General features: G+C 33.5%; 1 protein-coding gene across 2 annotated transcripts in view; it reads left to right on the forward strand.

Annotated features, from left to right (window-relative positions):
- LOC143071073 (vacuole membrane protein 1-like) overlaps positions 1 to 26,231 on the forward strand; it is a 52,087-nt gene that overhangs the window by 13,916 nt on the left and 11,940 nt on the right. The window contains exons 3-9 of one of the 2 annotated variants that reach the window (XM_076245150.1): positions 681 to 760; positions 3,962 to 4,049; positions 4,501 to 4,641; positions 7,315 to 7,395; positions 8,550 to 8,666; positions 11,946 to 11,982; positions 13,827 to 13,892. In XM_076245150.1, coding sequence (XP_076101265.1) covers positions 681 to 760; positions 3,962 to 4,049; positions 4,501 to 4,641; positions 7,315 to 7,395; positions 8,550 to 8,666; positions 11,946 to 11,982; positions 13,827 to 13,892 — 610 coding nt within the window. Of the gene's footprint in view, positions 1 to 680; positions 761 to 3,961; positions 4,050 to 4,500; positions 4,642 to 7,314; positions 7,396 to 8,549; positions 8,667 to 11,945; positions 11,983 to 12,002; positions 12,039 to 13,826; positions 13,893 to 26,231 lie in introns of those variants that run through there. The other variant, XM_076245151.1, reaches the window with a different exon arrangement.

A 26,231-nucleotide genomic window follows, 5' to 3' on the forward strand; every position in this document is an offset into this window, starting at 1 on the left:
CAGATAATAAGGACATACTATGTAGTTGTGCATATCGACGGGAAATTGCGATTTAATTTTTTTTCTAGGAATTACGCCCCTTTGAACTTATTTACTTTAATGTACTACTACAACAGTTTGTCATCGCAACTCCTCTGAAACCACACAACAGAATTTCACGAAACCTTTTCAGATAATAAGGACATACTATGTAGTTGTGCATATCGACGGGAAATTGCGATTCAATTTTTTTTCTAGGAGTTACGCCCCTTTGAACTTATTTACTTTAATGTACTACTGCAACAGTTTGTCATCGCAACTCCTCTGAAACTACACAACAGAATTTCATGAAACCTTTTCAGATAATAAGGACATACTATGTAGTTGTGCATATCGACGGGAAATTACGATTCAATTTTATTTCTAGGAGTTACGCCCCTTTGAACTTATTTGCTTCAATGTACTTCTGCAACAGTTTGTCATATCAACTCCTCTGAAAACACACAACAGAATTTCATGGAATTTTGTAGATAATAAGGACATACTATGTAGATGTGTATATTGACAGGAAATTATTATTCAATATTTTTTCTTATACCATTTTTTTTTTTCTTGTACTTATTTAATTTCTCCAATGACAATGTGGGGACTTGGGGTATGTGAGCGTGCTCACTAAGGTTCTTTAATTTGTATTATTTCAGGGACCACATATTGCAGCAGTAACGTTAGCAGCTTATGAATGTAAATCTACAAACTTTCCAGAACCACCATATCCAACAGAGTATGTATAAAGTTTATTATATCCCACGCAACGAAGTTGCGGAGGGTATAATGTTTTTGACCCGTCCATCCGTCCGTCCGTCAGTCAGTCCTGTTTCTTGTCATCGCAACTCCTCTCAAACCACACAACAGAATTTCACGAAACCTTTTCAGATAATAAGGACATACTATGTAGTTGTGCATATTGACGGGAAATTGCGATTCAATTTTTATTCTAGGAGTTACGCCCCTTTGAACTTATTTACTTTAATGTACTACTGCAACAGTTTGTCATCGCAACTCCTCTCAAACCACACAACAGAATTTCACGAAACCTTTTCAGATAATAAGGACATACTATGTAGTTGTGCATATTGACGGGAAATTGCGATTCAATTTTTATTCTAGGAGTTACGCCCCTTTGAACTTATTTACTTTAATGTACTACTGCAACAGTTTGTCATCGCAACTCCTCTGAAACCGCACAACAAAATTTCATGAAACTTTGTAGATAATAAGGACATACTACGTAGATGTGCATATCGACAGTAAATTACGATTCAATTTTTTTTCTAGGAGTTACGCCCCTTTGAAATTATTTGATCAATATACTACTGCAAGCTTTTGTCATCGCAACTCCTCTCAAACCACACAACAGAATTTCATGAAACCTTTTCAGATAATAAGGACATACTATGTAGTTGTGCATATCGACGGGAAATTGCGATTCAATTTTTTTTCTAGGAGTTATGCCCCTTTGAACTTATTTACTTTAATGTACCACTGCAACAGTTTGTCATCGCAACTCCTCTCAAACCACACAACAGAATTTCACGAAATCTTTTTAGATAATAAGGACATACTATATAGTTGTGCATATCGACAGGAAATTACGATTCATTTTTTTCCAGGAGTTACGCCCCTTTGAACTTATTTACTTTAATGTACTACTGCAACAGTTTGTCATCTCAACTCCTCTGAAACCACACAACAAAATTTCATGAAACTTTGTAGATAATAAGGACATACTACGTAGATGTGCATATCGACAGTAAATTACGATTCAATTTTTTTTCTAGGAGTTACGCCCCTTTGAAATTAGTTGATCAATATACTACTGCAAGCTTTTGTCATCGCAACTCCTCTCAAACCACACAACAGAATTTCATGAAACCTTTTCAGATAATAAGGACATACTATGTAGTTGTGCATATCGACGGGAAATTGCGATTCAATTTTTTTTCTAGGAGTTATGCCCCTTTGAACTTATTTACTTTAATGTACCACTGCAACAGTTTGTCATCGCAACTCCTCTCAAACCACACAACAGAATTTCACGAAACCTTTTTAGATAATAAGGACATACTATGTAGTTGTGCATATCGACAGGAAATTACGATTCATTTTTTTTCCAGGAGTTACGCCCCTTTGAACTTATTTACTTTAATGTACTACTGCAACAGTTTGTCATCTCAACTCCTCTGAAACCACACAACAAAATTTCATGAAACTTTGTAGATAATAAGGACATACTACGTAGATGTGCATATCGACAGGAAATTACGATTCAATTTTTTTTCCAGGAGTTACGCCCCTTTGAAATTATTTGATCAATATACTACTGCAAGCTTTTGTCATCGCAACTCCTCTCAAACCACACAACAGAATTTCATGAAACCTTTTCAGATAATAAGGACATACTACGTAGATGTGCATATCGGCAGGAAATTAGGATTCATTTTTTTCCCCAGGAGTTACGCCCCTTTGAACTTATTTACTTTAATGTACTACTGCAACAGTTTTTCATCTCAACTCCTCTGAAACCGCACAACAGAATTTCATGAAACCTTTTCAGATAATAAGGACATACTACTTAGATGTGCATATCAACAGGAAATTACGATTCAATTTTTTTCCCAGGAGTTATGCCCCTTTGAACTTATTTGCCCAATATACTACTGCAACCTTTTGTCATCGCAACTCCTCTCAAACCACACAACAGAATTTCATGAAACCTTTTCAGATAATAAGGACATACTATGTAGATGTGTATATCGACAGGAAATTATGATTCAATTTTCTTTTTTATACAATTTTTTTTTCTCATACTTATTTTATTTCTCCAATGACAATGTGGGGACGTGGGGTATGTGAGCGCGCTCACTAAGGTTCTTTAATTTAAAAATGTTGTGTTTAAAATTTTTATACCCCACCTAGGGGCAGTACCTTTTTAGGTCTGTGCGTCGTTTATTTGTCTGTCTATCCTGCTTCAGGTTAAAGTTTATGTTCAAGGTAGTTTTTGATGAAGTTGAAGTCCAATCAACTTGAAACTTATAGCATGTTCCCTATGATATGATCTTTTTTTATGTTAATGCCAAATTAGAGTTCTGTCCCCAATTTCACAGTCCACTGAACATAGAAAATGATAGTGTTAATAGGGTTTCCGTGTACTATTGACACATTCTTGTTTGCTAATACTTCCCATATTTCTTAATTTAGTAAGATACATGTATCAATGGATTCAGTGAATGCTTTATAAAATTTTGATTTAAAGTTTCTGAAAGACTTGCTTACTCTTAAATTTCACGGAATAGTATGATTGTGTTAATCTTCCTAAATTTTTAACCTTCCAATATAAACAGTATCTTTAAGTAGTTGGAAAGTTATTTTTCATTTGATACTTTTCTACTTCATCAAAAACAAAGTTTTGTGTTCAGTAATATTTTGAAGATTAATTTTCCTGTTTGAATTGTTTTATTTTGTGAATGATAGGAATCAATTCTGAATTTTATAATTTTCTGGATTTTTTTTAATAAATTTCTTATGTTGAAATAGCATTTTTCTTTAATTTGCTTGTGTTTCTTTCCCTATTATTTGTATGACATATAGTTTCTTAAATATTTATTATAAAAAAGAAGATGTGGTATGATTGACAATAAGACTACTCTCCTCAAGAAACCAAAATGATACAGAAATTAACAACTATAGGTCACCGTACGGCCTTCAACAATGAGCAATGCCCATACTGCAAAGGCCCGAAATGACAATGTAAAACAATTCAAACGAGGAAAACTAACGGCCTATTTTATGTAATTTATAAAATATATTGATGAACAGATTTAATTTTTAAACTGTGTTAACAAATAATGTCATATATGAATAAATGTATATAGATCCCTTATTTCATACACTAGATTAAATTTAAGTAATCTTGTATTTTTAGAATTGTTTGTCCGGAAGGTGTTACAGATGGCAGCACAGTATCATTATGGACTATAATGAATAAAGTCAGACTTGAAGCTATTATGTGGGTATGTCATATATTCAACCTTTATGAAAATGATATTGTCTCCTAAACTATCATAGCAAATAAATAAACTCATCATATATATTTAGATAAAATTGAGAATGGATATAGGGAATGTGTTAAAGAGACAACAACCCAACCAGAGAGCAATATTCACCAAAGACCACCAATGGGTCATCAACACAAAGAGAAAAATCCCGCACCCATGGCATGCTTTAGCTGGCCTCTAAACAAAAATGTGTACTAGCTCAGTGATAATGGATGTTAAACCCGAAATATATAAATGAACTAAAATTAAAAATCATACAAGACTAACACAGGCCAGAGGCTCCTGACTTGGGACAGGCACAAAAATGCAAGAATATTTTTTATACCACACCATACAAGAAGTACTAATTATTGGATAATTTATATTATAGAGTGAGAGATTAAAAAAATATATCTTTATGTTTCAGGGTGCTGGGACAGCACTTGGAGAATTGCCGCCCTATTTTATGGCAAGGGCAGCCAGGCTGTCAGGGGCAGATCTTGATGACGATGAGTTTGAAGAAATAGAAGAACTCATTCATGAGAAAAAAGAGCATCCTGAAGAATTAGTAAGTCTCACAGGTTATGGTCCGAGTGAGAGTGTGTACTGTTATTTTTGGCCTTTCATGTTTTTGTGGGTGCCTTCTAGTAATCACTCTGTTTTTTATGCCCCACCTACGAAAGTAGAGGGGCATTATGTTTTCTGGTCTGTGGCTCCGTTCGTCTGTCCGTTCGTCTGTGCATCCATTCAGGTTAAAGTTTTTGGTCAAGGTAGTTTTTGATGAAGCTGAAGTCCAATCAACTTGAAACTTAGTACACTTGTTGCTTATAATATAATCTTTCTAATTTTAATGCCAAATTAGATTATTACCCAATTTCACAGTCCATCGAACATGGAAAAGGATAGTACGAGTGGGGCATCTGTGTACTTTGGACACATTCTTGTTCTGTCTATTTTATAATTTTTACTTTTGTCCTTTGTGCATTTTGTGTCAACTTTTGTGAAACCATTGACACGATTTAAAATGTAAGTGGCATTCTATCTTTTTTAAACTCCCCTTCCAACAACCTAAGCTTTTGAGGTTTAAATCTAGGAATCAGACTACCTATCTGTCTGTTGGTCACTTTACACAGTTGTAGAACTCTACCTGACAATGTACATGAAGGAATATAATCTTGGTCGTATTATGATAGGGGAGATAATTGAACCTACTTCAATATTACAATATGTGGCACCGTACTCGGGCTTGCAAAATCAATAGTCTTACTGCAAATCTCAAATTGCTGGGCAGCAGTGCAAATTTTGAAGTACTTAAGGCAAGAATTTTGTGATGTTTGCTTACTTTGCGAAATGTTCTGAAAGAGTAGAGGGCACCTTTATTTCTTTTCAAATTCTTTAATGATTATCTGTTCCATACTAATATTCAATTAAAAATATTTACTAATAAATATCAAAATGTAATATAATTCATTAGACATTTCTTATTTCTATTCATAGCATTGCATAATGATGTATAAACTACATTTTTACGTAAGAAGTTATTTATTGGATTTGGTGTTTCAGACAGCTGCTGGCGGATAATTTTGCTACGGTCATCACACGTTCAAGCCATGAATAAATTTAACAGTAATTTACTAAAAGCTAACACCTAATATCAAGTTGTATTTTTTCCCCAATATTTATTATGGATCAGGTTTCTACATGTTTTACATACTTACAATGAAATTGTTTACAATTTACACAAAAACTTTCCAATATTTTTTATTTTTTTATTTTGTGTTTATTTAGCATCTGTACAGTCATAACAGTGTTCTAGAATCCTTTTCAACATTTTGAACTATAAACATTTTAAACGACCATGATCTTGAAAGTTGAAGAATTTCACTGAGTGACAAAAAGGTTTTTCTGAATTCCTGTTGCAAAAAGGGAATGGGGACTTATCATACTGAGCTTTTTATGGTAATTGTCTCTTGTAAGTGTAACTCCTCTTTAACATCTATGCACAGACATTGATGATACTTTCTCTAATTTTTGTGCTATTTTCACATTTCCTGACCGGTGTGAGAAAAATATTTCTCCTCGCTAGTGAAAAATCTGTTCTCGGCAAATGATTAGTCGAAATTTGATTATGACATCTAAATGTTTTTTTTTTCTTCTGAATTGTCCTATTGTGACGCCATGAAAAAAGGCGGCAATGCCTGATGACGTCGCATATAAAGAACACAAGTTTCTGAAAATCTTTGAAAAAGAAGGATAAAAATCATTAGAGAAACAGATTCCGACACTATAACTTGTGTATTACGATATTTCTCCACTTGAGACAGTTAAATTTTAAGCCTCGTGCTTTAAATAATAAAATTTAACTGTCTCGAGTGGAGAAATATCGTAATACACTTGATGCAGTGTAGGAATCTATATAGATACAGTTGTTGAACACTACTTGACGGTGTAAACAAAGAAACGTTATCTTGTTCTTACTGTCCGAGTGAAGATAATATTATTTATGGTTTTGGGGATATCCATTTTAAAATTCACTAACAGCTGTATATAGTAATTGTATGTTTAACTTGTTGGTCTGTTTGTCTGTTCATTCTCATGTCTCATATTTGGACTACTATATCTTCAGAAGTTTTTAGGCATCTTGTTTCTGAACCAGCATTGAAATGGATTTCATTTAAAAAAATTAAAGAATTTTTCTTGCATAATGATATTGAGCGCATAAATAACCATATGCTACGTCTTAACAAAACTCACGACTTTGCTTCTTTGTTATGTTGGCTTGATTTGTCACACTTTTTACAGTGCTTAGAGGGTATGACTTTGTTAGCTTTGTTCACTGTGTTTGTTAGTTATTACTGTAATTAATAACATTAAAGGTACCAATTTTTCTGCACCAGATGTGCATTTTGACAAGAAATGACTCTTCAGCAATGCTTTAGGTGGAAATATTTGAAAATCCAAAACTTATAAAAAAAAAAAAAAATAAGAGCATATGACCTAAAACGAGGAAAATATAGCTAGAAGCAAATTAGCAACAAAAAATTTATCCATTATTTTAAATCAGTTCATATTTCAAGTAGATCTAGAGTTAACAATGGTTAAAAAGTAGAATTAAATGTGTCCAAATGCATTTAAATAGTAAACAAACAAGAAGGATTTGAAATTTCTGTTATCTCAAGCATGATAATTGGAAAAGAATTTTTAATATATTCTTGTCTATTGTTTTATTTTTTATTTTCAGGGATTTATGGAAAAATCTAAATTAGCTGTACATAACCTTGTACAGAAAGTTGGATTCTTTGGTATCTTAGCCTGTGCATCGGTATGTACTGACCCCCAAGGGTGACTGGGGAATAGAAATATGGTCACTTGGTCTTCTCTCGACTGGCAGTAAAACGCTTGCTGAAGTGGGGTGTCCGTTTGGCTGTGCGGGATATATCAAGTTCGCAGTCAAGTCCGGTCAGAATGGGGACGTTAAATCCGATGTCTCGTGTAGAGAGAGTGCCACGCTCTTTGCACGTAAAGAACCCTTGCAACAACTCTTTGAGGGGTCCGTAGGTGGCCTGTTGCAAGGCAAAATTTCTTTCCCTATCCAATAAACCCTCATTTTCCAGTGGCAGTCCAAATTTCCCCGACCATCATCCCAGATGGCCTCTATTGTGACAAGACCTACCTATTGTATTTATTGTGAACTTGTTCTCGTCCTGAATATGCATGAAATATTTGCCACTGGACGTTAAGCAACCAACAATCAATCAATCAATCAATCGGTAAGTACTAAGCTAGATAAACATTACTGGGGTTTCTATGTAAGGTTTAATCTTAATAAATGGTACTTTGAATTTGTGTCTGAAATTCTGAATACTGTAAACCAACTTAATTTCGCGACCGATTAATTTTCGCGACTCTTGGGGGAAGAAAAATAACGCGAAATTAAATCGTCGCGAATATGTATAACTTGGATCTTTCCTTATTAAACTATATCAAGTTAACTAAAAAATCGCGAAATTAAATCGCCGTGAAGTAGACTAGCTGGAGATAAACGCGAAATAAAGTATCCGCGAAAATAAGTTGGTTTACAGTATGCAGTGTATTAATCTTAAAAACATCACTTCTGGAAAAACTTTTCCAAACGACAAAACATTTTTTCTATAAACATGGTCAATTTGTCCATTATCAGACAAAAAAACATGCTTTATTTTAATCTGTGCCTCTTTGTTCTTTAATTCTATTTTTAAATCTGTATAAGAAGTCTGTCAGTTAAATATATGAGTTGCAGATGCTCAGATGTTGGTTCATATCTATTGATAAAATATTGAATATAGGCTAATTTTAGAAATTGGTATTGTAATCTTTTAAACATTGAAAAAGCATAGATTTTATTTAAGCTTACTTCATTGTGAAACTGGATTGCCTCTGAATTTGTATAAATTCAATTTTGATTGTTTTGATTATAAATTTTACTTTTTTTTACAGATACCAAACCCTCTGTTTGATTTGGCAGGAATAACATGTGGTCATTTTCTCATTCCATTTTGGACATTTTTTGGTGCAACATTAATAGGAAAAGCTGTTATTAAAATGCATATACAGGTAAGTTCTATGTTATGTTGTTGGGTAGCTATATCATAATGAATACTCATTTATTGTAATTCATACACATTTGCAGTGTACTATAGAACTAGAGGCTCTAAAGAGCCTGTGTCGCTCACCTTGGTCTATGTGAATATTAAACAATGGACACAGATGGATTCATGACAAAATTGTGTTTTGGTGATGGTGATGTGTTTGTAGATCTTACTTTACTAAACATTCTTGCTGCTTACAATTATCTCTATCTATAACAGTACTTTCTGTGGAAAATGTTATTGAAAATCTTCAAATTTTAAGAAAATTGTTAAAAATTGACTATGAAGGGCAATAACTCCTTAGGGGATCGTCGTCGTCATCCGAATACTTTTAGTTTTCGCACTCTAACTTTAGTAAAAGTGAATGGAAATCTATGAAATTTTAACACAAGGTTTATGACCACAAAAGGAAGGTTGGTATTGATTTTGGGAGTTTTGGTCCCAACATTTTAGGAATTAGGGGCCAAAAAGGGCCCAAATAAGCATTTTCTTGGTTTTCGCACTATAACTTTAGTTTAAGTTAATAGAAATCTATGAAATTTTGACACAAGGTTTATGACCACAAAAGAACGGTTGGGATTGATTTTGGGAGTTTTGGTTTCAACAGTTTAGGAATTAGGGGCCAAAAAAGGGCCCAAATAAGCATTATTCTTGGTTTTCACACAATAACTTTAGTTTAAGTAAATAGAAATCAATGAAATTTAAACACAATGTTAATGACTACAAAAGGAAGGTTGGTATTGATTTTGGGAGTTTAGGTCCCAACAGTTTAGGAATTAGGGGCCAAAAAGGGACCCAAATAAGCATTTTTCTTGGTTTTCGCACCATAACGTTAGTATAAGTAAATAGAAATCTATGAAATTTAAACACAAGGTTTATGACCATAAAAGGAAGGTTGGTATTGATTTTGGGAGTTTTGGTCCCAACAGAATAAGGGGCCCAAAGGGTCCAAAATTAAACTTTGTTTGATTTCATCCAAATTGAATAATTGGGGTTCTTTGATATGCCGAATCTAACTGTCATGACTGTGTATGTAGATTCTTAACTTTTGGTCCCGTTTTCAAATTGGTCTACATTAAGGTCCAAAGGGTCCAAAATTAAACTTAGTTTGATTTTGACAAAAAATGAATCAGTTAGGTTCTTTGATATGCTGAATCTAAAAATGTACTTAGATTCTTGATTATTGGCCCAGTTTTCAAGTTGGTCCAAATCGGGGTCCAAAATTAAACTTTGTTTGATTTCATCAAAAATTGAATAAATGGGGTTCTTTGATATACCAAATCTAACTGTGTATGTAGATTCTTCATTTTTGGTCCTGTTTTCAAATTGGTCTACACTAAAGTCCAAAGGGTCCAAAATTAAACTTAGTCTGATTTTAACAAAAATTGAAATCTTGGGGTTCTTTGATATGCTGAATCCAAAAATGTACTTAGATTTTTTATTATGGGCCCAGTTTTCAAGTTGGTCCAAATCAGGATCTAAAATTATTATATTAAGTATTGTGCAATAGCAAGTCTTTTCAATTGCACAGTATTGGGCAATGGCAAGAAATATCTAATTGCACAATATTGTGAAATAGCAAATTTTTTTTTAATTAGAGTTATCTTTCTTTGTCCAGAATAGTAAGCAAGAAATATCTAATTGCAAAATATTGTGCAATAGCAAGATTTTTTTTAATTGGAGTTATCTTTCTTTGTCCAGAATCAACTTAAATCTTTGTTATATACAATATACAATGTATATTCACTTTTTACTACCAACTGATAAATTAAAATAATCTTTACCATTCAGTGATAACAAGCAGTTTTTTTACATCTTAATATTTTATGATGTATTTAAATGAGTAGTTATTGTTGCAAACTCCATTAGAAATTTTAATTGAGATTAGTTTTGGAATAAGGGAAAGGGGGATGTGATTAAAAAAATTGGGTTCAATTTTTCTCATTTGAAATTTCATAAATAAAAAAGAAAATTTCTTCAAACATTTTTTTGAGAGGTTTAATATTCAACAGCATAGTGAATTGCTCTAAGAGAAAACAAAAATTTTAAGTTCATTAGAACACATTCATTCTGTGTCAGAAACCTATGATGTGTCAACTATTTAATCACAATCCAAATTTAGAGCTGAATCCAGCTTGAATGTTGTGTCCATACTTGCCCCAACCGTTCAGGGTTCAACCTCTGCGGTCGTATAAAGCTACGCCCTGCGGAGCATCTGGTTTTTCTGATGAACACATCATAGATGCCAACCATTACGATTTTTCCGTAGTTTTTCCGATTTTGCGATAAAAACTACGCTATTACGGTCAAAGTCGAATAGTTACGGATTCCCAATCATCGACGTTCAATTTTGTAAAACGCGGATTTATATCATTACTTTTCCGTCCTGGTCCAGTATTTAGGAAACGCCAATGTAATGCTTCTGGTTTCTCGGGAGTTATCAACCTATTGTTGGGTAACTAACTGACTTCCGAAGAGGCAAACTTGCATTTTATTAAGTAGCCTTCCCCCTTTCTCTACTTCAACTTGACAAAACAAAAATGTTTGAGTCGAGAACATCTGAACAATTAATGAATGGAATACATACTACAGACAACATGTTAAATGACAAATTTTAGTGTACATCACTTTGCAACCACTAAGTCAGTAATTTTTATTGGTAAATGCACGTTTATGAAAGATTACTGAAAACTTTTTAAAAATACGGAAAATTTGATAGTTTGTTACTGATTGTGACAAAAGGGGGTTGGCATCTATGACACATGAAGAAGGAGCTCACTTCTTTCAATGCATACATACACATTCTCAGTCAAATTCAGTGTTTACAGTCAAATATGCCAGATTACGTACATGTATATAATTTATTTGTTAAGCATGAAGGATTATGATACAAAATGTGAATTGTATGCAATTATTCATATTTGCTAGACAAATAAATAGCTTATACTGCAAAAGTATCTGTTTTCACCACATAAATGTCATTATGGTGTCATTTGTTTACATCACAACACCATTTGTATTTATATACTATACATGTAGATAGTGTAAAAAAAATAAAACTCTGGAACGATGAACAGAAAATGGAACATTAACAATGATTAAAAAAAAAATGGTATTTTTACCTAATAGTGATATGATAGTGGGATTTTGTATTGACAGTTTTTATGGACATTTACTTTTAGATATACCTTGGAGTATGGAACATATACCTTTGTTATACATGTATCTTTCTTTTTTGTTACAGTATCGAGAAAAACAGAGTGATTGGTTTGGTCAGCATGGTAAGAACTGACATGTGAGAGTTTGCATCATGGGGGATCCTAATGGAAAATTGTGTGTAAGTAAAATAAAATCTCTTATGTCTGAGATTTTTATTTCATGTACATTAATTATAACCCATGGATCAAAGTTCTGTAGGGTATAATGTTTTTGACTTTGTCCATCAGTCCTGTTCTAGTCATCCCAACTCCTCTGAAACCACTCAACAGAATTTTATAAAACTCTGTAGATAACAAGAACAAAATATGTAGATGTGTTTATCGACAGAAAATTACGATACACTGTTTTTTCTTTCATTACAATACATTGCAATATTAAAAAAAAAAATGTCAGATTTTTATAAATAAGCAAGTTATAATATAACTTCTGAATGAATTAAAATAAATCTTACACAATCGTCTTTGGATGCGTTATATATGGGCACACTGTGACCATGTGATTGTTTCAAATCATCAATCATTTGATTCAAATGTCATGAATGTGGGAGATTAATAAATGATGTAAAAAAATCTGTAAACACATAAACATGATAAAGACAAGAAGAAGAATTTAAAATTTGCAAATCCAAAAACAAACAAAATTTGCAGAGTTTTCTCCAGCTGGGATGCGTTGGTTTTTATTGAGTCCTAAGTTAAATTATGACCATATTTGTTGACCATTGTAACAACTAGATATGGCTTTTTATTCCCTCTATGTCATGTGTGCGTTTTTGAAATTTGCATGTGAATATTAACAGAACTTCTCATTATTACCATGTAAATATTTTTTGTAAAAAATGCAAAATAACTTCAAAATGTATGTACACATTATACTTATGATACTTTTTTTTCTTGTAGCACAGAACCTTTACTCATTTGTTTAAATCCGAGAAATAAGATTGGTTTACTGTGGCATCAATTCTAGAAAACACCTTTTCCACTGTTAAGCTACAAGTTCCAAATATAAGAGATACTTTTGTCATCCTACTTACACCTGAAATATACTTTTATTAATTGTTGCAATGCCAATGGCGTCTTTGCAGGGTTACTCACACTAACAAAGAAATTCACTTATGTTAAATCAGGGTACTCACCATTTGACCATGACCTTAGGATGAAAGACAACAGCCAAAGCACCCTTCCTTTGCTTTTAATTTTTTTCCCCAATAATACATGTACATGTATGATTTTGTATACATTATTGTTCTTCTAAAACTTCATGCAATGAAAATAGCATGAAATATATGCTTTCAAAATGTTGCTAAACATTTCTTTGTTCATATCTCGCAAAAGTGTAATTATCTTCTTTTCATACTGGAACCATTCACATGTGCTTCGATACAATGACCATATTTCTGGCGACTACATGATGTTTGGCTAATTAAAATGATTAAAATCTGTTTGTAAGTGCTGTTATACATAACAAAAAAAGTAGAATAACAGAAATACTGAAATCCAAGAAAAATCCTACAACAACCATGACAACTGACAAAATCTAATCACCAAATTCATCAAGCAACATAATCCAACGTTAACAGTTCTGAATATAAGTTACACAATACTTTACAATTGTTAAGCACTGGTTATGTTTCATGCTATTTAAAATCCTAATAATTATAAACAACCTTGGCTTATGTAGTTAGGATTAATTTCTGCAAGCACTTAGTATAATAAACATACTGCCCTCAATTGATGCAATTCTGGGCTGGCAAACAACTGCATTCAGAAATATTAATTCAACACTTGCAACTTCGTCTTAACATGCTTAATGTTAAATTTATTTTTCTTTATTGGATATTGTACCTCAACACTTAAGACAGTATATATATTTACTACATATTTATTTTTGTATTTTTTTTCTTTTCTAGATCAGATAACACAGGATGTTACCACTGTGGTATGGCTATCAATTCATGGCATTAGTGAGCCGAAAGGTTTGTAAATATTGTAGCTTTGCCTTTTATTTTTCAACCTTTTATTTTTAATTTTGTGTTAAATGAGGTCTTAATTTCCATTTAAGTTAAATATTTCTTTACAATTATGGAAACAATGCTGAATTTTCTGTTTCCATTCTCTAACTGAAGTTTGCATCAACCAAATAATATAAAAAATGTATACACAATGCTTATTCACACAAATTTTTAATGAAGCATGAATTTGGGTACATTCACTTTTAACGTTATGGGTTTATATGTCCGTTTGATACAACCGCAAAAATAATTAAAAAAAATTTAGTTGATATTTGTTATACGTTGTTGTCATCTGCCTTGTTGAGCGTCATCCAAGACCAATGATTTCGGGATAATAACTTTAGTATGTATAAGTAAATAGAAATCTATGACCACAAAAGGAAGATTGGGATTGATTTTTAGAGTTTTGGTTCCAACAGTTTAGGAATGAGGGGCCAAAAGGGTCCAAAATTAAACTTTGTTTGATTTCATCAAAAATTGAATTATTGGGGTTCTTTGATATGCCGATTCTAATCGTTTATTTAGATTTGTGATGCCTGGGCCCCTTTATCAAATTGGTCCACATTGAGTTCTAGAGGTTCCAAAATTGAACTTTCTTTGATTTCATCAAAAATTGAATTGTTGGGGTTCTTTTTAAAATATGCTGAATCAAATCATGTATTTAGATTTTGTATATTGGACCATAGCAGGTAAATGTCCAATTTAATTTTTTTAAGTTCTAACACAACATTCATTGTGTGTCAACTAGCTATGTAGGCCAAAAATTAATTATTGTTTGTTTCCCTTTCCACGACTAACTCTGTAAAATCACTGCAACACGAAAAATTTTATTGGCCATTCTTGTCCAAATTTTTTTTTTCTATGTTGGTTTTTAGTGATATCTTTCCGATGCGTTGGTTTTTTAGCTCACCTGGCCCAAAGGGCCAAGTGAGCTTTTCTCATCACTTGGCGTCCGGCGTCCGTTGTCCGGCGTCCGTCGTCCGTCGTCGTCGTCGTCGTCGTCCGTCGTTAACTTTTACAAAAATCTTCTCCTCTGAAACTACTGGGCTAATTTCAACCAAACTTGGTTACAATCATCATTAGGGTATCTAGTTTAAAAATTGTGTCCGGTGACCCGGCCAACCATCCAAGATGGCCACCATGGCTAAAAATAGAACATAGGGGTAAAATGTAGATTTTGGCTCATATCTCTGAAACCAAAGCATTTAGAGCAAATCTGACAAAGGGTAAATTTGTTTATCAGGTGAAGATCTATCTGTTCTTAAATTTTAAGATGAATCAGACAACCCGTTGTTGGGTCGCTGCCTCAGAATTGGTCATTTTAAAGAAATTTTGCCGTTTTTAGCTCACCTGGCCCAAAGGGCCAAGTGAGCTTTTCCCGTCACTTGGCGTCCGGCGTCCGTCGTCGTCGTCCGTCGTCTGTCGTCCGTCGTCGTTAACTTTTACAAAAATCTTCTCCTCTGAAACTACTGAGCCAAATTAAACCAAACTTGGCCACAATCATCATTGGGGTATCTAGTTTAAAAAATGTGTGGCGTGACCTGGCCAACCAACCAAGATGGCCGCCATGGCTAAAAATAGAACATAGGGGTAAAATGCAGTTTTTGGCTTATAACTCAAAAACCAAAGCATTTAGAGCAAATCTGACATGGGGTAAAATTGTTTATCAGGTCAAGATCTATCTGCCCTCAAATTTTCAGATGAATCCGACAACCCGTTATTGGGTTGCTGCCCCTGAACTGGTAATTTTAGGGAATTTTTGCTGTTTTTGGCTATTAACTTGAATATTATTATAGATAGAGATAAACTGTAAACAGCAATAATGTTTAGCAAAGTAAGATTTACAAATAAGTCAACATGACCAAAATGGTCAGTTGACCCCTTTAGGAGTTATTGACCTTTATAGTCAATTGTTAACCATTTTTCGTAAATCTTAGTAATCTTTTACAAAAATCTTCTCCTCTGAAACTACTGGGCCAAATTAATCCAAACTTGGCCACAATCATCTTTGGGATATCTAGTTTAAAAAAAAAGCATTTAGAGCAAATCTGACATGCAGATTAAGTGTTTTTAAGGTGAAGATCTATCTGTCCTGAAATTTTCAGATGAATCGGACAACCTGTTGTTGGGTTACTGCCCCTGAATTGGTAATTTTAAGGAAATTTTGCTGTTTTTGGTTATTATCTTGAATATTATTATAGATAGAGATAAACTATAAACAGCAATAATGTTCAGCAAAGTAAGATTTACAAATAAGTCAGCATGACCAAAATGGTCAATTGACCCTTTAATGAGTTATTGCCCTTTATAGTTAATTTTTAACATTTTTCATAAATTTTTGTAAATTTGTAGAAAATATTTTCCACTGTAATTACTGGGCCAAGTTCATTATAGACAGAGATAATTGTAGCAACAAGAATGTTCAGTAAAGTAAGATCTACAAACACATCACTATCACCAAAACACAATTATGTCATGAATTTATCCGTGTCCATTATTTAATATGCACAAGACCAAGGTGAGCGACACAGGCTCTTTAGAGCCTCTAGTTTTTTATACCTTTCTGATGCTGCAGTCATCAAACGTTTTAAATCAAAGCTTTTTTGCTTTGAAGCTTCTATATGATTTGGAATCAAGGAAAACAAACATAATGCCTTGCCACATGATTTGTGTTGTGTGCAAGGGTGATCTTAAATCTGAAGCATCTTTCAACCCACTGAGTGCACCTTGATTGGATTTGTCTTTAACCTCTGTTCCTGTTTAAAGGATAAAATCTTTTAAGTAAAAATAGTCTGAGACGTCTGAACAGGTTGAGCACAAGTCAGGAAATATATTTCCTGCTTTCAGAGAACGTCCCTGATTTCTGGTGTAAAAAAAAAGTTTAAATGTGATTTCATTTTTATGCCCCACCTACGATTGCCCCACCTACGATAGTAGAGAGGCATTATGTTTTCTGGTCTGTGCCTCCGTTCGTTCGTTCGTTAGTTCGTCCATCTGTGTGTCCGTTCGCTTCAGGTTTAAGTTTTTGGTTAAGGTAGTTTTTGAAGAATTTGAAGTCCATTCAGCTTAGTACACATGTTCCCCATGATATGATCTTTCTAATTTTAATGCCAAATTATAGTTTTGACCCAAGTTTCATGGTCCACTGAACATAGAAAATGATAGAGCAAAGTTCAGGTTAAAGTTTTTGATCAAGGTAGTTTTTTAACTTTAACTTTCTTAAACTATCCTGGGTTTGTACCAAACTTGGACAGAATAAAATTGAGAAAGGAAATGGTGAATATGTCAAAGCGACAACCACCCGACCATAGAGCAAACAACAGCCGAAGGCAACCAATGGGTCTTCAATGTAGCGAGGATTCCCGCACCCGTAGGTGTCCTTCAGCTGGCCTCTAAAATATGCAAAATAGTACAGTGATAATGGACGTCATACTAAACTCCGAATTATACACAAGAAACTAAAATTTAAAATCATACAAGACTAACAAAGGCCAGAGGCTCCTGACTTGGGACAGGCGCAAAATTGCGGCGGGGTTAAACATGTTTATGAGATCTCAACCCTCCCCCTATACCTCTAGCCAATGTAGAAAAGTAAAAGAATAACAATACGCACATTAAAATTCAGTTCAAGAGAAGTCCGAGTCTGATGTCAAAAGATGTAACAAAAGAAAATAAATAAAATGACAATAATACATAAATAACAACAGACTACTAGCAGTTAACTGACAAGCCAGCTCCAGACCTCAATTAAACTGATTGAAAGATTATGTCTTCATCATATGAATATCAGGTACAATCCCTCCCGTTAGGGGTTTAGTATCATACTATCATAAAATATATGAGAAGAACATAACCCGTGTCATGCCAACAACTGTTTTTTCAGAAATAAATGTGTTTAGTTCCGATGCAAAGAAGCTTGTTTATGATCATAAGATAGTATCCAGAACTTAATTTTGTAAAAAATTAAATTCATTTTTTCGGTATTTTTCGGGCGTCAATCAAATGTTGTCCGTGCATTAACTCATGAACCGTTCAACCAAAGCTTTTAAAATTTTAATATGTTGTTACTGACAACTAAATGAAGGTCAAGTTCAATAATGGCGATTTTGACTTTTACCGTTCAGGAGTTATGGTTCTTGAAAGATTGAAAAATGGTTTTTCCAGTCGTGTCCGTGCATTTACGCATGAACTGTTCTACCAAAGCTTCCCAAATTTTAATATGTTGTTACTGATGACAAAATGGAGGTCAAGTTCAATAATGACAATTTTGACTTTTACCGTTCAGGAGTTATGGTTCTTGAAAGACTGAAAAATGCAGTTTCCAGTCGTGTCCGTGTATTTACACATGAACTGTTCTACCAAAGCTTCCCAAATTTTAATATGTTGTTACTGATGACAAAATGGAGGTCAAGTTCAAAATGACGATTTTGACTTTTACCGTTCAGGAGTTATGGTTCTTGAAAGATTGAAAAATGGTGTTTCCAGTCATGTCTGTGCATTTTCTCATGAACCATTCAACCAAAGCTTTTGAAATTTTTATATGTTGTAACTGATGACAAAATAGAGATCAAGTTCAACATGTTCAATAATGACGATTTTGACTTTTACCGTTCAGGAGTTATGGTTCTTGAAAGATCGTAAAATGGCGTTTCCATTCACTTTATTGCATTTACTCATGAACCATTCAATCTAAGCTTTTCTAATTTTAATATGTTGTTACTGACAACTAAATGGAGGTCAAGTTTAATAATGGCGATTTTGACTTTTACCGTTCAGGAGTTATGGTTCTTGAAAGATTGAAAAATGGTTTTTCCAGTCGTGTCTGTGCATTTACACATGAACTGTTCTACCAAAGCTTCCCAAATTTTAAGATGTTGTTACTGATGACAAAATAGAGGTCAAGTTCAATAATGACGATTTTGACTTTTACCGTTCAGGAGTTATGGTTCTTGAAAGACTGAAAAATGGAGTTTCCAGTCGTGTCCGTGTATTTACACATGAACTGTTCTACCAAAGCTTCCCAAATTTTAATATGTTGTTACTGATGACAAAATGGAGGTCAAGTTTAAAATGACGATTTTGACTTTTACCGTTCAGGAGTTATGGTTCTTGAAAGATTGAAAAATGGTGTTTCCAGTCATGTCCGTGCATTTTCTCATGAACCATTCAACCAAAGCTTTTGAAATTTTTATATGTTGTTACTGATGACAAAATAGAGGTCAAGTTCAACATGTTCAATAATGACGATTTTGACTTTTACCGTTCAGGAGTTATGGTTCTTGAAAGATCGTAAAATGGCGTTTCCATTCACTTTATTGCATTTACTCATGAACCATTCAATCTAAACTTTTCTAATTTTAATATGTTGATAATGATGACAAAATGGAGGTCAAATTTGATATTGACGATTTTCCCTTTCACCATTCATCAGTAATGGTTCTTGTGATATTGCTAGGACACAAATAAATGTTAATAAATCCGGTTTGCTGTCGTTGTGACAGCCTCTTGTTTTCCTTTTTTTTGTTCAGCCTGCGATTTACAGCAAAAGTAGGTGAGACACTGGGTTCCGCGGAACCCTTACGAATTTTTTCATTACAAATTTTATTCATCACACTATGAGTTATTGCTTTATGATATGGTACAAAAATCAACTAAAAAAATCAATTTTGTTTGCCCCCAGGTGACTTTTAATATGTTTATAGCATTGAAAAAGCTCCAAATTATCTCCCTTTGATGCAAAAATACATTTTTTTTGGCATTTAAGTTGAAATATCTTTTTTAAATCATCGATGACCTATATTTTTAGCTCACCTGGCCCGAAGGGCCAAGTGAGCTATTCCCATCACTTTGCGTCCGGCGTCCGTCATCGTCGTCCGTCGTCGTCCGTCGTCCGTCGTCGTTAACTTTTACAAAAATCTTCTCCTCTGAAACTACTGGGCCAAATCAAACCAAACTTGGCCACAATCATCATTGGGGTATCTAGTTTAAAAAATGTGTGGCGTGACCCGGTCAACCAACCAAGATGGCCGCCACGGCTAAAAATAGAACATAGGGGTAAAATGCAGTTTTTGGCTTATAACTCAAAAACCAAAGCATTTAGAGCAAATCTGACATGGGGTAAAAATGTTTATCAGGTCAAGATCTATCTGCCCTGAAATTTTTAGATGAATCGGTCAATCGGTTGTTGGGTTGCTGCCCCTGAATTGGTAATTTTGAGGAAATTTTGCTGTTTTTGGTTATTATCTTGAATATTATTATAAATAGAGATAAACTGTTAACATCAATAATGTTCAGCAAAGTAAGATCTACAAATAAGTCAACATGACCAAAATGGTCAGTTGACCCGTTTAGGAGTTATTGCCCTTTATAGTCAATTTTTAACCATTTTTCGTTAATTAAAGTAGTCTTTTACAAAAATCTTCTCCTCTGAAACTACTGGGCCAAATTAATCCAAACTTGGCTACAATCATCTTTGGGGTATCTAGTTTAAAAAATGTGTGGCGTGACTTGGTCAACCAACCAAGATGGCCGCCACGGCTAAAAATAGAACAAAGGGGTAAAATGCAGTTTTTGGCTTATAACTCAAAAACCAAAGCATTTTGAGGAAATCTGACATGGAATAAAAATGTTTATCAGGTCAAGATCTATCTGCCCTGAAATTTTCAGATGAATCGGTCAATCGGTTGTTGGGTTGCTGCCCCTCAATTGGTAATTTTGAGGAAATTTTGCTGTTTTTGGTTATTATCTTGAATATTATTATAAATAGAGATAAACTGTTAACATCAATAATGTTCAGCAAAGTAAGATCTACAAATAAGTCAACATGACCAAAATGGTCAGTTGACCCCTTTAGGAGTTATTGCCCTTTATAGTCAATCTTTAACCATTTTTCATAAATCTAAGTAATCTTTTACAAAATCTCCACTGAAACTACTAGGCCACAATCATCTTTGGGGTATCTAGTTTGAAAAATGTGTCCGATGACCTGGCTATTCAACCAAGATGGCCGCCACGGCTAAAAATAGAACATAGGGGTAAAATGCAGTTTTTGGCTTATAACTATGAAACCAAAGCATCTAGCGCAAATCTGACAAGAAGTTAAATTGTTAATCAAGTCAATATCTATCTGCCCTGAATTTTTCAGATGAATTGGACAACTGGTTGTTGGGTTGCTGCCCTCCAATTGGTAATTTTTAAAGAAATTTTGCCGTTTTTGGTTATCTTGAATACTATTATAGATAGCGATAAACTGTAAACAGCAATAATGTTCAGCAAAGTAAGATCTACAAATAAGTCAACATGACCTAAATGGTCAATTGACCCCTTAAGGAGTTATTGCCCTTTATAGTCAATTTTTAACAATTTTCATTAATTTGGTAAATTTATGTAAATTTTTACCAAATATAGTTCTCTGTTACTAATGGGCAAAGTTCATTATAGATATAATTGTAAGAAGCAAAATCGTTCAGTAAAGTAAGAACTTCAAACACATCACCATCACCAAAATACAATTTTGTCATGAATTCATTTGTGTCATTTGTTTAATATGCACATAGACCAAGGTGAGCGACACAGGCTCTTTAGAGCCTCTAGTTTATTATTGTTTTCAAAAAGCTGTACATAAACTAAATACTTGTAAAATTTAAGCGATTTCTGTAATTTAGTTCTTTTTTTATTTCGATATTACCTCTTTTTCTCCTATTAGTTCAACAGTAAATAAGGACATTAACAAAAAATTATGCTTCTTTCAGAGGCAGATTGTTAGCGTAAATGAACGGTGACCCAATTTTTTTATTTCATTTTTAGCTCACCTGGCCTAAAAGGCCATGTGAGCTTTTCTCATCACTTGGCGTCCGTCGTCGTCGTCTGTCGTCGTTAACAATTTTTCAAACATCTTCTCCTCTGAAACTACTGAATGGATTTGGATGAAACTTAGCATGATAGTTCCTTAGATTATCCTGCACAAAGTGTGTGCTTCGATTTTTGATCCGTCAAAAAACATGGCCGCCCTTACTTTAAATAGAACATAGGGGTCAAATGCAGTTTTTGGCTTATATCTCAAAAACGAAAGCATTTAGAGCAAATCTGACGTGGGGTAAAAATGTTCATTAGGTCAAGATCTATCAGCCCTGAAATTTTCAGACGAATCAAACAAACCATTGTTGGGTTGCTGCCACTTAATTGGTAATTTTAAGGAAATTTTGCAGTTTTTGGTCATTATCTTAAATATCATTATAGATAAAGATAAACTGTAAACAGCAAAAATGATAAGCAAAGTAAGATCTACAAATAAGTTAAATATGACCAAAATTGTCAATTGACCCCTTAAGGGGTTATTGTCCTTTAATGACAATTTTTTCACAATTTGTTCATCATATTTGCTAACTTTAAAAAATCTTCTCCTCTAAAACTACTCAACCAAATTCAACCAAACTTCAACTGAATGATCAGTAGGGTGTATAAAATAAAGTTTGTGTTTTATTTTCTATTTTGTCTAAAAACATGGCCATCATGGCTAAAAATAGAACACAGGGTAAAATGCAGTTTTTGGCTTATATCTAAAAAACTCCAGCATTTAGAGCAAATAAGACTAGAAGTTAAAATATTTATTAGGTCAATGTCTACCTGTCCCGAAATTTTCAATTTGCAATTTGCCAAAAAAATAATTTGTTGTGCTACTTCCAAAAAATAGAAAATATTCTGACCAGAAAAAAAACCATGTCCCCCTACAAGTTAAATGGTCCATGCCTAACTGTTATTAATGAAATCATTTAACTGTTTTGCTGTTATTGGAGCCCCTTGCCCCTTCTCAGCAGTGGAATAAATCCAAATCATGAATGAAGAAATTCGAAAGAATAACAATTTAATAATGTAACAATAACAATTTTATTGTTAAAATTCTTTTATTGTAACTATAATGTAATAAAAATAACGTCCTGCCGCTCTTCTTGTATGCATATTATATTAGAAGGAAACGTGTAAACATGGTAGAACTTGTATTTCTAATATTGAAGAATTGTTAGCTGTACATGTTTGCCTGGCATGGTTCAATATGTTCAATAAGGCATTCTTGAGAGCCTCTTGTTCTATTAAGTATATGATAAAGTTCATTTATCATGTTTATAGAAAAATATAAAGAAATCATATATTAGAAAGAAAAAAAAGATTTATACTGGAGAGCCCCCTTAATATAAACATATTTTATTTGTAATCATCAAAGGGAATGAGACACAAGCTAAGACTTATGATGTCTTCTTTGGTATCTTTTCTTGTCTACATGAAATTTTATTTTGCTGTTATCACAGTCCAGGCAATTACTGAAAACTGTAATATTACTTTTTTATATAATATTACAAGTAAAAGTAATATTACAAAAAATAGTAATATAATTCTTATATTACTAAAACCTGTAATATTGTTATATTACTGAAATGTGTAATATAGTCTCCATATTACATAAAACAGTAATATTACTAGAAAATGCCTATATTACATAGAACTGTAACATAAGGCTAAAAATCACTAGGTTTTCATACTTTAATTAGGGTCCCGCCAAAGGCGGTCCCCTATAGTGATCAGTCTGTCCGTCAGTCCGTCCGTCTGTCCGTCCGTCCGTCCGTCCGTAACACTTTGTGTCCGCTCCATATCTAGAGAACCATTATGATTTCATACTTTATACTTTACATGTTTATTAACCACCACCAGAGGGCGTGTCATGATGTATGTACAACTTCCTAGGTCAAAGGTCAAGGTAAAAAAACTTTGGTTTCAGTTGACAACCCTGTGTCCTGTGGTGAAGATCGTGTCCACTCTATATCTTGAGAACCGTTATGATTTCAAAGTTTATACTTGACATGTATATGAACCAACACCAGAGGGCGTGTCATAATTTATGAACGACTGCCTAGGGCATAGTTCAAGGTCAAAAACTTTGGTTTCAGTTGACAACCCCATGTCCTATGGTAAAGATTGTGTCCGCTCTATATCTTGAGAACCGTTATCATTTCAAAGTTTATACTTGACATGTATATAAACCAACACCAAAGGGTGTGTCAAAATTTATGTGCAACTTCCTAGGTCAAAGGTCAAGGTCAAAAACTTTGGTTTCAGTTGACAACCCCATGTCCTATGGTAAAGATCGTGTCCGCTCTATATCTTGAGAACCTTTATCATTTCAAAGTTTATACTTGACATGTTTATAAACCAACACCAAAGGGTGTGTCATAATTTATTTACAACTTCATAGGTCAAAGGTCAAGGTCAAAAACTTTGATTTCAGTTGACAAACCCATGTCCTATGGTAAAGATACAATTTTTTAATGCACATTATTCACAGCGGGGCCCACAGAGATGGCTCCCATCTCAATGATATCTAGTTACTATAATAATTTAGACGTATGATGATAATAAATCAATTATTAAACAATTGATTATTCCAAATAATAATAATAATCCAATTAAAGTACATAGTATCAATTCAAAATAAAAAATCCAAAGTAAAACTATTTTCTCCTTACAATGTAAAATATAAAATAAATGCCAAATTTACTAAATCATAAAATGAACTTAATCTCAAAATCAAAATATAAAAGTCTTAAAAGTATTTTCTAAAATTAAATTATGATTCAGAGATAAATTTTGTCTCAACACTGCACAGTCAACTAGTAGACTGGTAAAACAATCTTTTAGGTCTAGTATAATGACATGAGCATGACGAGTAGTGTGAGGTTACGCTTCCAGAACACTGACTGCTATCTTAAAATATTCTCAAAAATAAAAGGGGAGTCAAAAAATACATTTTTGTCCAAACACTACAAAGTCAACTGGAAGACTGATCGTCAGTCCTACAGGTCCAGTATAATAGACTTTAGCAGTGCAAGTTTGGGTTTCCGAAGGGTGACTGCTCTTCCAAAATTTTGCAACGATATTTATACTAAAACACAATATAACTCAATTTATCCCCACATGTTAATATTACTCTCATTAGCAAAAATAGACTTTAATTAACAACGCCTAATCATATAATGTTTTGATAAAATCTGTGGATGCTAATTGTCGAGCCTGCAACTTTTGTTGCAGAAAGCTCGACATAGGGATAGTGATCCGGCGGCGGCGGCGGCGGTGTTAGCTAACTTCTTAAAAGCTTTATATTTTAGAAGGTGGAAGACCTGGATGCTTCATACTTTGTATATAGATGCCTCATGTTACGAAGTTTCTGTCAGTCACATGTCCAATGTCCTTGACCTCATTTTCATGGTTCAGTGACCACTTGAAAAGAAGTTCAGATTTTTTGTAATGTTGAATTCTCTCTTATTATAAGTAATAGGATAACTATATTTGATATGTACGTACCTTGAAAGGTCCTCATGTCTGTCAGACAGTTTTCACTTGACCTCGACCTCATTTCATGGATCAGTGAACAAGGTTAAGTTTTGGTGGTCAAGTCCATATCTCAGATACTACAAGCAATATGGCTAGTATATTCGGTGTATGGAAGGACTGTAAGGTGTACATGTCCAACTGGCAGGTGTCATCTGAACTTGACCTCATTTTCATGGTTCAGTGGTAAGTTATATTAATCTGAAGATCTGTTTACTTTATTGTGATGATTCTTTATCTTATTTTAGAGTGATCATGTTTATTAAAAATACATGTTGTGCCGTATCTCAGAAACTATTTATGATTATTCCATAAATCTTCACACACTTTTTGGTTAAATTAAAACCACAAAAGGAAGATTCAGATTTTTTTTTGGTGGTGATGGTCCAAACTGTTTAGGAATTACGGGCCAAGACCAGTATTTTTCTATCTATATCTATATAATCAATCTAGACTTCAAAAAAAGAGTGACGAAAGATACCAGAGGAACAGTCAAACTTATAAATCAACTAAAATAAATTGACAACATGCACCTGGCTAAAAATAAAAAAGACAAACAATAGAACACATGACACAACATAGGAAAATGAAGAATAAGCAACACGAATCCCATCAAAAATTGGGGGTCATCTCAGGTGCTCCGGAATGGTAAGCAGATTCTGCTCCACATGTGGCACCTGTCATGTTGCTTATGTAATAACAAGTCCGGTAAATAGTCTAATTTGGTAGGTCACATTCATGAAAGGGAAGGGGATTGTAGTAACAACATAAGGAACATATCCGATATCATTTGTGAAACAGTTATTTCATAACTTCAACTTATTAATACCTCAAGTAGAAGGTTGCATTGGGATTTTCACACCAAAATGTATGTCGCTTGAAAAATGTCTCACTGAGTCATGAAATGTTTACAGATATGGTGTG

This window comes from Mytilus galloprovincialis, chromosome 4, assembly GCF_965363235.1.
Source record: "Mytilus galloprovincialis chromosome 4, xbMytGall1.hap1.1, whole genome shotgun sequence".
NCBI lineage: Eukaryota > Metazoa > Mollusca > Bivalvia > Mytilida > Mytilidae > Mytilus > Mytilus galloprovincialis.